Consider the following 15,193-nt stretch of genomic DNA (forward strand, 5'->3'; position numbering starts at 1 on the left):
AGCCACCCTGAGTCTACGTAGAGGGGCGGCATACAAATCTAATAAATAATAATAATAATAATGCTCATAGCAGATGAATACAAAATGTGCAACAGTGTGCACTACAAGAGGGATCAACAGCAAGAAAAATGTGGTTCTAATCTTGTTATATAGCACCTTAGTCAGAACCATTTGGAATTCTATGTCCAGTTCTGGAGACCTCACTTAAAAAAAAATACCGGTATATTGCTAAGTCTGTGCAAATCTTGAGATGGGCAACAAAAATGGTGCAGAGTCTAAGAGACAAAACATAATCAAGAAAGATTGGAGGAAATAATATGTACAGAGTAGAAGAGAAAGGAGGAGGCATCATTGAAACATTTACATATATTAAAGGTGTGAAGATTCTAGAAGACAATATTTTTAGTATTCACCAAAAATCAAGTGCATGGCAGTAAAACCTGAAACCAAAAGAAGGTAAGTTCAAAAGTAAAGTTAGAATGTATTATTTCACAAAAAGAGTAGTGGAATCTTGGAACTAACTTCCAGGAGAAGTAATGAGAAATCACCAATAACTGAATATAAACATGCTTGGGATAAGCAAACATTCATTCATCATCTGTCAAAAATTAAGAAAAAATATATAATAATAATAATAAATAAATAAAAAGAAAAAATAAATTCAAAGGGTGCACTTGAAGGAGTACTACCGTGTTTCCCCAAAAATAAGACATTAAGATATTAATTTTTGCTCCCAAAGATGTGCTACATCTTATTTTCAGGGGATGTCTTATTTTTTTCCAATGAATTGTATCCTTTATCCTGCTGCAGCAAAAGCGCATCCAAACACGCAGCTGCATGTTGGATGCGTATTGGATGTGTTTTAAATCTGATTGATGCAGCATTTTGCGATGCAATTTATGGACAGCAGTGTTATATATGTTCTTTTCGGGAATACTGCGAAATGAAACATCTTCTACGTCTTACTTTCAGGGGATGCCTTATATTAGGCAATTCTACGAAACCTCTCCCATGTCTTACTTTCGGGGTGACTTATTTTTGGGGAAACAGGGTAGGTCTTTTTCTACCATCAATTTTTTATGATTCTAAGATTCATTTGATGCAAATATATTCTTTTTCAGTTTTAATTTTTTTTGTCGTCACATTTTTACACACACACACTTTTATATCAACAGGTGATATTGCTAGTAAATGTAAGCATATAAAGAAATATTTTACTAGCACAAAGAAATTAGATTCAGAATGAAAACCATTTTTTAAGTCTAGGGCTTATAATTATGTCTTCACATTTTTTAAAAAAATTAGGACTAATTCTCATTTGCTTTGGGTAATGTTTACCTAAAAGAACATGAATCCTTTGTTCTCTTGCATATGGGCTGAAAAAAATGAACCCTCAAGTATATATCAGTATGGACTCTGAATTATATTTCAATGTACAGATTTTTCCATAATACTTACTGAATCATCATCTTCTTTTTTTGAATCCCGTTTCATAGATTCATTCATATCTTCCTGAGTGCGGAAGCTAAAGTTCTGAATTGCTTCAGTCACTCCACGGAGAGAACTATATATATCCTCTGAATTAATATTTTCAGAATCGTAATCAAATGCACTATTAAACAACAAAATAAAAATATTGTGAAGCAGTTTTAATTTCAGCAATTGATGATTCTCTAATGAATATTTCTATGTGTTAATTTGTACATACAACACAATGGGAATTTAGATGACTGCTTATATTAAAATAATTAATTAGGCTAGAAAGAATGAACACACACACACACACACACACACACACACTAGAAATTTAGACAAGGAGCATGAGGAGGAGGAGCGTGGCCAAACAGAGTTCCACTATTCTGCTACCCACTTCACCAAGGGGATATGGTTTGGTCAGAACCAGACCAGAATCAGCTTGGAGGTGTGGTGAAGAAGTGGGATAATGGCAGGTCTGGGAGGGATGGCAACTCTCTCAGGAAGCCGGCATAGAGCCCTCGACTGGTGGTATTGGAAAATGACTCGCTGCAGTCAACCAAGATGCAATGGCCACAAACGAACTGAGAGTTTTTTTGCGAAAAACTGGATGCCATCAGAGTAAGAGGAATTATGATATTGTGCTGGAGAGGAGTGGACATTTAAACAGGTGAGTTACATTGCTGGAGCAAGGTTTTTGAATTTTTTTAAACCTTAACAGGGAACAAAAGGACTCAAAATTTCTTAAGCTGTTATCTAGCATACAGAAAATCATAGACAAATTAACCTATAATAAGAGAATTGAGAAATGAGAATTAACAACTTTGAATTATGGAATGAAAAACCCAATGGACTTTTTAAAGTGGCTGGGAGAAAAGAAAATATTTTGTTTTTGAGCTGATTTAAAATATGTAAATATATGGTGAACAAGGAAAAGACTTGTGGGAGCAATGAAGAGTGCCACCTTGTTTGGAGGAATTATTTTAATAGTGAATGGATATTTGGACATCTGTTGGCCTTGAACTGAGAATCACCATGAAAGCATTACAGAGTGTAAGATTTGAACAACCTGTTATTTTTCATAGAAATATTATTAGAATCCGTTGGGACTGAAATATTTGGAATGAATTTTACTTAAAAGAAGTCATTTTAATTGACTGTTGGAGCTGACTATTGATTTTATTGACAGCAGATTGTAAGGACTTGTGAACTGTCACTTTAGCATTATGGCGGCATGTGAATATGAGGAGTTTGTAGCCTTTTTCAAAGACTATTATGGAAATTTAAAGAGATGTTTCTTGGAGTTTGAAAATGGAATTAAAAAAAATAGAGGAAATAGGATGTCAAGGAATAAAAAACAAAACAGTGGAGATGAGAAGAAATTGGAAGAAAAGGAGGAAGAAGACAGAATTACAGAGACAAAAGCAGAGAAGATTTGTAAATGGACAGTCCATATTTGTCTGTCAGACAGATCATATTGTACGTCATGATGATTATACAGTACTGGAAAAATTTTAAAAAGAAGAAAATGGGGGAAGGATTAAGAAGGATTGAGGGAGAATTTACACAATTAGTATACATAAGAATCAAAAAAGAAGAGAGGGAAAAAATTGGGGCTATAAAGGGACAAAAGAGAAAAAAATGAGGAAGTCAAGAAAAATAGAATGGAAATTTAAAGAAAATAGATGGTTGTGATTTGATTACTGCATAGTAATGAAAAAGTGGATAGAGTTTTTAATATAGCATATCTATGAATATATTTTATAATAATATTGATAACGAAGATGTATTTTAATATTTTAATATTTATTATAACTCATACCTATATATATGTATGTATGTATGTAACACTATATATACTATATGTATGTAACACTACATATACTATATATATGTATGTATGTATGTAACACTATATATACTATATGTATGTAACACTACATATACTATATATATGTATGTATGTAACACTATATATAAGGAAGAAATGGCAGTTGCAAACATTCCATATTTACAACAGCACGAAGCTTAAAACTTCAGCCTGATGATGGTGAATGTGATTTCACCGAAACATCGCATAGACACTCAAAATATTACACGGGGCAAAACCCGAACTCAGAACAATCTACATACATATACCCGTGAAAATCTACGAAAACAAATATATATACATATATATACATGTTTTCATAGATTTTCACGGGTACAGGTATGACGGTCTTGGTATATTCGGGTTTCTTCCTGTGTAGGATTTAGATTTCGAAACGTTGCCAGAAATTTCTAAATCCTACACGGGAAGAAACCCGAATATACCAAGACCGTCATATATATACATATATATACTGTATATATATATATATGTATGTATGTTTTTTCTGTTTAAAAACAAATTCAGCAAAAACATGATACACACACACATATGTATATATATGTGTGTGTGTGTGTGTGTGTGTGTGTGTAAGAGAGAGAGAGACTAGGATAGCACTATTTCGGCCTTGTTCTGGCCTCATCATCCAGCCATATCCTTACTTGGATTTGTTACTGCAGCTTCTGCCTTGTAAAGCAGATAATTTTTAAAATATATATAATTTATTAATTTTCATAAAAATGACAAACAAACATACATACATTTAACATATAGTTGGGGTTACAATTACCCCACTTATCTTAGAAGTCTATTTTTATACAGAAAAAGAATATACTAATAATTCATAAAATCAACATACTAATTTAAATGAAAAGAAGAGTTTTGTTTTTTATAATTCAAACATTATAACAAGAAAATAAAAAGAGAAACAATTGTTCTAATATATTTAAACCTTTCCATATCATATAAATTTTATTTTTCTTTTTGTTTATCCATATATAAACTTTGTTCCATATAATATAAAATTCTGATTCTTCTTGATTGTTCAACCGTCTTGTCATCATATCCATTTCTGCACAATCTAAGATTTTCTTTGTTACCTCATCTTCCTTGGGAGTATCTTCTCCCTTCCAGTTTTGTGCGTAAACTATCCTGGACGCTGTCAAAATATGAATAATTAAATAAAAATATCTTTCTTATATTTCTGCTTCATTATACCTAATAAAATTCTGGGTTTTTTTCTATATCCTGTAGTGTAATTTCTTTAATCGATTTTTCTATCATTTTCCAATGTAACTTAGCTTTGTGGCAAGTCCACCATTGGTGATAATAGGAACCTGTATCTTGTTTGCATTTCCAACACTTTGGGGACATATTGGGGAACATCTTGGCAATTCTATTTGGTGGGAGATGCCACCTATAAAACATCTTAATTTGATTTTCTTTTAATGAAACTGATTTTGTCATTTTCCAATTTGATATCCAAACTTTCTCCCAAGTTTCTACATCAATTTCTCTACCTATATTTTTGCACCAACTTATCATATTATCTTTTGAAGTCAAATCTATGTTTTTATATCCAATCATATATTTATATGCTTTCCCTATTAATTTACTTTGATTTGTAGTTAACAGGTTACCTAAGAAGTTTTTACTCTTCTTAAATATGTACATTTTACTGTCTCTTTGAAATCTAGACTGTATCTGAATATATTGCCACCAATCTATTTTTATCCCCTCTTCCTGTAATTTATTTCTTGATTTTAATTTCATTTGATCATATATTAATTCTTTATATTTTAATATCTTCCTTTCCTGCATCAAATTGGGGTGGCAAATTGCATCTAATGGAGAGATCCAATCAGGGATAGTTAAAAAATGATCTTTCTTTATATCTTTCCAAACTTCTAGTAAGTGCTTTCTTATTATATGTTTTTTAAAATAGGAGTGTGTTTTATCCTTGTCGTACCAAATAAAGGCATGCCAACCAAGCATGAGATCGTAACCTTCTAAGTTTAATATTCTTCTGTTTTCTAATGTTATCCAATCTTTAATCCAAGTTAAGGCGGCAGCCTGATAATATAGTTTCCAGTTAGGTAGTGTAAAGCCTCCTCTTTCTTTTATATCTTCTAATATACTTAATTTTATTCTCGCCTTCTTATCTTGCCAAAGAAATTTCCTAACTATTGTTGTTAAATCCTTAAAGAATTTCCCCCCTGGATTTATGGGTAAAACCTGAAATAAAAACAACATCTTAGGTAAAACATTCATCTTAATTGTTGAGATTCTCCCCATCAAAGATAATTTCAAATTGTTCCATATTTCTAAATCTTTTTTAATTTCGTCAAACAATTTTATGTAATTATAATTTTTTAAAGATATGGTCTTAGATGTAATCCAAATTCCTAAGTACTTTACTTTCTTAGCTATCTTCATGTCTGTGATACATTCTAATTGTCTTTTCTGTGATTCTGTCATATTTTTAACTATGAGTTGTGTCTTATTCCTATTTATTTTTAGGCCTGCAATTTTACCATATTCTTCTATCATTTCAATCAAATTAGTATCGTTGTTATAGGGTTTTCAGTTATAAAAGTCAAATCATCTGCAAAAGCTTGTACTTTATATGTTTCTTTCCCTATGGTTAGTCCCTGAATTTTATTATTTGTTCTTATCGTTATCAGCAAAACTTCCAAAGATAAAATAAACAGTAAGGGTGAGATCGGGCATCTCTGTCTCACGCCTTTAAAGATTTCAAATTTTTCCAATTGATCATTATTTAATATAATTTTTGTCGTTTGTTTCGAGTATATAGCATCAATTTTGTTCCGAATCTCATTTTATTTAATTGCATTTTACATTCTGAGGTTATTTTTTATTTGTCTGCCTGGTAGAAAATCATTCTGATTCTTCGTGTATCTTCTCGTCTAAAATCTTTTTAAGTCTTGCTGCATAAATGGAAGTAAATATTTTATAATCGACATTTAATAAGGATATAGGTCTATAATTTTGTATCTTATCTTTGTCGGAACCCGATTTATATATTAATGTTATTAAAGACTCTGACCAGGATTTAGGAATTTTACCATTCATTATAATCTTGTTAAAAGTTTCTAACATATTATTCATTATGACATTGCTTTCTATTTTATACCATTCCGCTGGTATGGTATCAGGCCCAGTAGCTTTATTTTTTTTAAAAGAGTTGTTTGTAGTTCCATTATTGTAATTGGACTATCTAACCTTGTCTGTTGTTCTTCTGATAATTGAGGTAAATCTAGAGAATCTAAATATTTGAAAATCTCATCTTATTTTATTTCCTCTTTTTTATATAATTCTTTATAAAATTCTTGTACTATTTTTGCTTTTTTGTCAGTCTTATATTTTATCATACCTTTATTATCTACTAGTTTTAAAATTATTTTTGATTGTCTATATTTTCTTAGTTTATATGCAAGCCATCTTCCTGGTTTATTGGCATGTTCAAAATATTGCTGTTTGGCCCTTTTAATTTTCTCAGCTATTTGATTTTGCTCTATAAGCTTTATTTTATGCTTAACTAGTTCCATTTTTCGTTTGATCTCAATGTCTTTCGGATTATGTTGTAATACTAGCTCTAGTTGAATTAATTATCTCACTAGCTGTTCATATTGTATCTTTTTCTTTATTTTTCTTAGCAGTGTAAGAGATCGTTAAACCTCTAATGTATACCTTAGCAGTGTCCCATAAGTTTTGAAGAGAAGTTTCTGAATTTTTGTTAATTAAAAAAAAATCTAGTTCTTTTTCTATCCATTCCTTATATTGTTGATCTCTTATTATATTCCTATTCATCTGCCAGTTTAATTGTTTCTTGTAATTTTTCAAATATATCACTAAAGGGTTGTGATCAGCCCACGTATTTGTGTCAATCTCAATTTCTTTAATTTGTTCTAAGGTTGTTTACGGGGCCCAAGCCATATCTATTCTTGTCCAAATTTTGTGGGGATAAGAGTAAAAAGTATACTGTCTGGTTAAAGGATGTCTTTCCCTCCAAATATCATTTAATAATAACTCTGACCTCATTTTCTGAAAGGTAGTTGGCAAAATATTTTTCTTTTTCTTATCTTTTTTTTTTTTACCAGAGTGGTCTAATAATCTATTTGAAATTGCATTGAAGTCACCAACTATAATCATATTTTCAATATTTAATTAATTTATCTTTTGATGTAATTGTAAAATATCATTTGATTATCATTTGGTGCATAAATAGAAACAATGACAAGAGGTCTATATTTACTTGTACTATTAATATTCTACCATCCTGGTCAGCATATAATTGTTTGGAGTTTATTGAATTTTCAATATACATTGCAATGCCTCTTTTTTTTTGGTTCGCCAAGCTAGCGTACATATTTCCAATTTTGGGGTTAAATAATAATTGTCTATTGGTCTTTTTAATATGAACTTCTTGTAATATAACTATCTGTGCTTTTTGTTTTCTGAGTTTAGAAAATATTTGATTTCTTTTTCTTGGTTCATTTAGTCCATTTATGTTTACAGAGAATATTTTCAAATCTTCTGACATATTTATTTATAGTATTTCTTGGTATCTTTAGATTCACGCTGAGGTTGTTTTCTTCTTGCTCCAGAATCTTCCTCTTCCCCCTGGCTGGTGTCACCCAACTCATCTTCTTTTCTTGCGGATACTTCCTTTATTGGTTGCTCAAATTTACGTATGCCACTTGTTTTATAAAATTCTCTAGCATCTTCAATGTTTTCTAATTTTACTCTATATATAGGGAGAGTCCTTCTGGTATAAGCCAACGGAAGGTTATGTTTTCTTTAATTAAAATCTTAGTCAAGAAATAATAATCCCTCCTGCTTTCTCATACTCTTCTTGGAACTTGTTTCAGTATTGTAATTTCTTTTCCTTTATCTTGTAGTTTTTCATTTCTTGTCCACTTCAAAATATCATCTCTTATAGTTTTCCTCACAAATTTGATGTGAACTTCTCTCGGTAAGTTGTGTCTTTGTACATAGCTTGTTTGCACTCTGTAAAGTTCATCAATTTCTTTTATTAGTTCCAAGAGATCAACCTGCAGGATTCCTGCAATTATTTCTGCCATTTTTGCTTGAAGATCTTCGTCCTTTTCTTCTGTTATATTCTGGAATCTCAGGCCGTAGGGTGCATGTTGTAATTCTAAATGTGTAATTGATTTGTTTGGGAAATCAGATCTATCTTCAAAGTCGTCCATTCTTTGTTCAACTTTATAAATTTTCCCTTCTACCGTCTTGATTCTTTGTTTATTTTCTTTCAAAGTCTGTTGTATTTCCGCAACTTTTTCATCAACTTCCTTCATTTTCCACTTTCAGTTCCCCTATTTCCGCTTTTAGTCCTTCACATGGTCAATTCGCTTCATTTTGAGATTTTAGCATAAAATCTTGCATTAAATTCAATGTTTCCTGAATTGTTTGGAGCGTACGCTGTGTTTGTGCTTTCTCTTTCTCTTTTTCCTTAGCTAACATACTTGTAGCTGTACTTTGATGTACAGGTGAAGGCAAAGGTGACACTTGTGGAGATGTAGAAGAGGTTAAAGTTTGTTTTTTAATTGTCTTTGTGAAGGTGGATGTACTCGACATCCTGTGTATATCTTGAAATAATACTTTATTTATAATGGTTCTAATTCTCTCTCTCTTCTGCAGTATCTAATAATGCTTTTAATATAATTAATGTGTTGTTATAAAAAAAGTAGAAGTCCTTCCACTTCTTCTAAATTTCCCTTACTTTCTATTATAATGTCAATTAATCCAAATAAACTCCAAATCAGTTAAAAATTACAGCTTTAAGTCTAGTTTAAAAAATCTAATTTAAAATAAAAAGAAGGCTTCTTATATAATTATATATCAATATTTCTAAAGGAAACTTATTTTTTTATATTTCACTCTTAAAAAATCAATTATATCACTTTAACAGAAATGTAAACTTAATTATAATTATATAGTCTATAATGATAAGTATATAAGATTAATCGGGAAAAGAGAAAAGAAAGAAAAAAGAAAGAAGAAAATGAAGAGAAAGAAAAAAGCTTTAAATCAATACTGTTTAAACAAAGAAAGCTTAATTAAGTTTTTACTTAAAATATCTTATATAAAATTATCTCCTTAATAGTTAAATTTCTAAAAGTTATGCAACTTAATAGTATAAAATCATAGGAGTCATATAAAAATTTAGAATTCAAAAAGGGATTTTTCCCTTTCTTTAAAAATATAAAAATAAATTTTACTTCTATTTAAAAAAATTATCACAGGTGAATAAATTTTGTTTTCTTAAAATTTAAAGGTTAAAAGACACCAGACCAGGAGAAAAGGGAAGTTTAAAATTAGCAATTCATTATATCAATTAATTATAATGCAAGAATGTCTCAGAAAAAACAACCAATATAGAAAGGAAGAAGAAAAAAAAGGATAAAAGAAAAAGATACCAATATAATACTTATAGTTTCAAACCAAATATATAATACAATTTTTAAGAAAAAAGAAAAGAAAAAAAACTTTTAATAAACCCAATGAATTTCAAATACTTAATTTACAGTTCTTCTTCTCTTCTCTTCTTCTCTTCTTCAATGGTCTGTTTAAAAAGTCTTTTTTGTTGATTGAAGATTTTGAATTATTAAAGTTCCCTTCTAGAGTTCATTTAGTCTCTGCTTAAGTATAATCCAAGATATAGCCAGTTAAATCCAAGTTTGATTATAATCCAATGGTAATTCCAAGCCAAATCATGAAACCAAAATATAATTATATTCCAAAGGGGTTGCAAAACCGATAATGCCAAGCCGAATTTCGAGCTTTATTCTATAACAAATTCTTTGTAATCCAATTTGTCTTTAAAAGCCACATACAATAATTGTAATCCAATAATTTAAAAGTCAATTATAATCCAATTCTGAATTTAATTCCCTGCGACAATTATAGTTTTTAATGGTTCCTTCCAGACTATGTAGAAAAGAGAAAATTTTTCCTGTGCTTTTACAGAGGAGGAAAAGAAAAAAGTATACCCGAATTTCCAATACTAGCAAAAATAATCAATCGATAAGTCTCTTCTATTTTTCGTTCGTCACTTTCATTCAGTAATTTTTATTCTTTTTTCCTTTATTTTATTTTTCAAAAAGAACACAAAAAGACACAAAGCGTAATCCTTCCACAGGTAGTGTAAGAAAGAAGAACCTGGAATCTGCAGTAGGTTTAAGTTTCCCTCTTTCAACAATTTTTTAGGATTTTTAATCTTAGTTAGCTCTCATTCCCTAGGATCCTCTTCAGGGATGTGAGTTTTATATCAAATCGCAGTCTTAAACAATCTTTAATTCAGTTCTTGTAAATTTAAATATTCCGGTCGTAAAGTTCCGGCCGTAAGCTCACTTTGGCCCAAGGATATGATTTTTCTCTTACTACTTTCTTTTTCACCTTTTATTTTGAAAAGTTTATCTTTCTAATCGTTTTCGAAATTATCATAAAAAAGCTTATACCTTAGATTCTTCTTTTCTTCTGGTCTTCTTTTTCTGCTTTGTTAGATTAAGTTCGGAGTTCTGCTTCTTCTTCTAATTTCCTTCACTTCCCACTTGTACGGTCAGATTGCAATGGCCGGATCCCGTCTCAAAAGCTGCGGGGTAGACCCTTCCCTCCGGAGCTTCGGCGATAGCTCCTCGGGATCGGGGGAACCCCCTGTTCTATGATTGGACCATCCGGGTCTGATCCAATCACAAATAGCGACCTTTAGAGGGGTGAAAGGAGTCTCGGGGAGAGAGCCCTGCCCTGCAGCCCGGTCCAGTCCGGAAGTGCAAGGCAGAGAATTAACGTCTAGGCCACAGGATCTGATCCCTTCAGCTTTGTACCTTCAGCTATATGTTTTTTTCTGTTGGATCATCCTGGTATATTGAAGGAGCTTCACAGCTTCCTTTTTGCCTCAAGGCCCAACCCAGGGCCATTTCAAGGCAGTTAATTTTGTTCATAGCCAACAAACTATATTCTGTATGTATTGCATGTTTTTTGCTGAATTTTTAAAATTAAGGGAGACTAGGATAGCACTATTTATAGAACATATTGTTCTATATATAGATAGTACTATACAGTGATACCTCGTTTTACGAACTTAATTTGTTCCCTGATGAGATTCGTAAGTCGTAAGTCGAAAAGTTCGTAAGATGAAGCAATTTTCCCCATAGGAATCAATGTAAAAGCAAATAATGTGTGCAACCCCAACCCAACCCCTTTTGCCTTGTGCTGCTGGGAATCCCCGCCTTTGGACTTCCATTGCCAGCTGAAGCACTGGGATTCTCCTGAGCCTCCCCTCGCTGGGAAACCCCACCTCCAGACTTCTGTTACCAGCCAAAGCGCCCATTCTTGCATTGCTGGGATTTCCCTGAGCCTCTCTTCACTGTGATTCTAAGCAGCGCCAGCAAAAATGAAGGGAATCCCAGCAAGGGGAGGCTCAGGGAAATCCCAGCAATGCAAGAACAGGTGCTTTGGCTGGCAACGGAAGACCGGAGGTGGGGTTTCCCAGCGAGGGAAAGCTCAGGGAAATCCCAGCACTTCGGCTGGCAACGGAAGTCTGGAGGCAGGGCATCCCAGCGGCGGCGGCTCAGGTTCGTAAGGTGAAAATAGTTCAGAACAAGAGGCAAAAAAATCTTAAACACCAGGTTCGTATCACGAAAGCTTCGTATGAAAAGGGGTTCGTAAGACGAGGTATCACTGTATATAGAACAAGGCTGAAATAGATCTATTCTAGTCTCCCTTAATTTTCAAATCCAGCAAAAACATGTGACACATACTGTTCTGCCGGCATGTGCCACACGCCCTTAATTACTGGTTAATTAATCCAAGCAGACACACACACAGAATATAATGCAAATAAATGTTCTTTATCAACAGAAGAGAAGAAAAAACTCCCTTTTAAACTTCACAGGGATTTCTTGTATAAACAAGGCACACTTGGAATACAATCCAAGAACGATGTCCCTTAATAAATCCATTTACTAACCCAGTAACTGGGAATTGGCTCACAGCTACTATTGCCCAAATGCTGATAAACACTCACAATGAACCCAGAGTCCGGAAATCCTAACAAAGTCTTGAATACAGCAAGGCACGGTCTTGACGAACTACGATCAGATAATCTTCCACAACGGCTAAGCCAGCACACTGCTATTTTATCAGCAGCTCTAATTACTGGAGCCCCACCCAACCACAGGTGGCCTCTCTTATCTCCTGTAATATGTCTTAAGTTGTTCTCTCCTATGCATAGCTCTATGCATGCGTGGGTCTGTCATATGTTCCTCCTCTGAATTCAACAAAGATAAGGAAGATTGATCTCCTCCTGGGCTGTCAGCCAAGCCCCTCTCTTCCATCGCACCCACACTTCCTTCGTCATCGGATAATTCACTAGTTGACTCTGTCGGGAGCAAAAGAGGCCTGTGACATGTGGATGTTTTCCCCACATCTACCTCCACATTCGTTGGGGCAGGAGCTGGGCCAGAGATAACCACAGCACATATAGAATATAGTTTGTCGGCTATGAACAAAATTAACTGCCTTGAAATGGCCCTAAAGACTTAAAAATTAAACCATAGTGCCTCTTTCTCTTCCTTATACATTTTTCCAAGAAACTAAAACTCCTACCCGATTTTGTCTGTTAATAACAATAAAAACCAATAAACAAATAAAACCTTATACACTTATATTAAAATCAACTCATATGTTTTATCACTTTTACTTATATGTATTCAGCAAATATTTAGCAAGATTATCAAAATTAATACATCTACTAATACAGAACTTATATGAACCTTATTATAATTATAATTATATTATAATTAGTATATTAACTTATATTCCGTTCATAAATTTTATTTGTAGTATTACTTATTAAAATCAACTCATATCTCATATATTTCATTACTTATATGCATTAAGCAAATATTGAGCAAAATTATTACAATTAATACATCTACTAGTACTAAAATTATGTAACCATTATTATAAGTATCAATATATCAACTTGTATCCCATTCATAAATTTCCTTTATAATATCTAATATATATATTTCCAAAAGAAGATAACTATTAGAAAATAATCAAGATGCCATTCACCCCCTTTCAAATTCCTCTTCTTCTTTAAAATCAACAACTTTCTTTCTAACCTTTTTTGTACCACCTTTTAATTCCCTTTTATTTTTCCTTATTTCTCCTTCTCCAATTTAAATATCCAATCTTTATAGATCTCAATCCTTTAAACATCTTTTTTTAATTTCAAATTTAATTTTAATTTCTTTTTAGTCTACCAAATCCAGTTCCTTTGCTCACATCTTCTCTATTTTTTACTAGTGCTACTTTCAATATGCTCATAAAATGAAGCGTGACCATTAGGCCATTCATTAACCAGAACATTTAAAAACTTTTGTTTTTTTGTCCTGATCAATTTCCTCTTCTTCCATATCATTAATTAAAATTATGCAATCAACATAATATATATCTTTTAATACGTCCATTTTCAATCTTGTCATTATTATCATCTCCATGGTATCCTATAATGTCCTCCATCTGTTCATCTTGTTCTGCAGCCTCTTCTTCTTCAATTTTATTTTTTAATAACTTTATTGCCATAATTATTAAACATTTCTTTTAAGTTCAGGGCCTCTTGTAGTTTTCTACTATTTCCAGTTATAAATTCAGTACAATCCCTCAATATCTTTTTGCATTCTTTAAAACTTCTATGAAAATCATTGTACAAATCCCTTATTTTCTGCATTTCCATGTCTTCAATATGTGCAGAAGCAACTTTTTATATTTCCAACTGTGTAAAAAAAATTTCCAACAACCTAAAACATCACTTCCATATACAGTAATACCTTGACTTACGAACTTAATTGGTTCCGGGACAAGGTTCGTAAGGTGAAAAGTTCGTAAGATGAAACAATGTTTCCCATAGGAATCAGTGGAAAAGCCAATAATGCGTGCAAGCCCATTAGGAAAATCCAAAATATTAAGGCTTAAAAAAAAAACGGTGGCCAGACGAAGCTGAGGCAAACGGAGTGGGGGGAGTCGCAACGAAGCAAGGCGAAAAGAGCCTCTCTTGAGCTCCATGAGTCTTTTCCTCCCGTTTTTGTCCCCCCCACTCTGCCCAGCAGAGTGCCCGTTTTTGAGATCCTGAGATTTTCCTGAGGCTCCCCTCCATGGGAAACCCCACCTCATGACTTCTGCCTTTATGCGATGCTGTAGGGAAATCCCAGGAGGGGAATCCCAGGATCACAAAAAGTCTGGAGGTGTTTCTGTGTTTTTGCGATGGTGCGATTCCGCTGAGGCTTCCCTCACTGGGAAACCCCACCTCTGGACTTCCATTGCCAGCAGAGTGCCCGTTTTTGCGATCCTGGGATTGCCCTTCTGGGATCAGGAGGTGGGGTTTCCCATGGAGGGGAGCCTCAGGGGAATCCCAGGATCGCAAAAACTGGTGCTTTGCTTGCAATGAAAGTCCAGAGGCAGATTCATAAGGCAAAACAGTTTGTAAGAAGAGGCAAAAAAATTCCGAACGCCGGGTTCATATCTCGAAAAGTTCGTATGACAAGGGGTTCGTATCACGAGGTACCACTGTATTTCAACTGTAAAAACCATTTTAGAATTTTAGTACATAATGTAGCTTCCCCCCCCCCAAGGTTTATTCAAAGTTTAAACTGAAAGTTCACCGTATTTTCTTTCCAGCAATCTGCTTAGTCCAAGTAAAGTTTATCTTCAAGGTCACAGTTGAATAAACCAAAAGTCAGATCTTATAAACTTTCTCACGAATTAATCTTCCACCACCACTCCATCCCATTAGTTTTACTTCTC

The 15,193-nt window shown here is 33.0% G+C and overlaps 1 protein-coding gene across 1 annotated transcript in view; it reads right to left on the bottom strand.

Annotated features, from left to right (window-relative positions):
• Window positions 1–15,193, bottom strand: part of CLASP2 (cytoplasmic linker associated protein 2) — an 817,644-nt gene that overhangs the window by 100,526 nt on the left and 701,925 nt on the right. The window contains exon 29 of the mRNA XM_070727408.1: window positions 1,459–1,612. Within this exon, the coding sequence (XP_070583509.1) occupies window positions 1,459–1,612 (154 nt within the window). The remainder of the gene's footprint in view (window positions 1–1,458; window positions 1,613–15,193) is intronic.

This window comes from Erythrolamprus reginae, chromosome Z, assembly GCF_031021105.1.
Source record: "Erythrolamprus reginae isolate rEryReg1 chromosome Z, rEryReg1.hap1, whole genome shotgun sequence".
NCBI classification, from domain to species: Eukaryota; Metazoa; Chordata; class Lepidosauria; order Squamata; family Dipsadidae; genus Erythrolamprus; species Erythrolamprus reginae.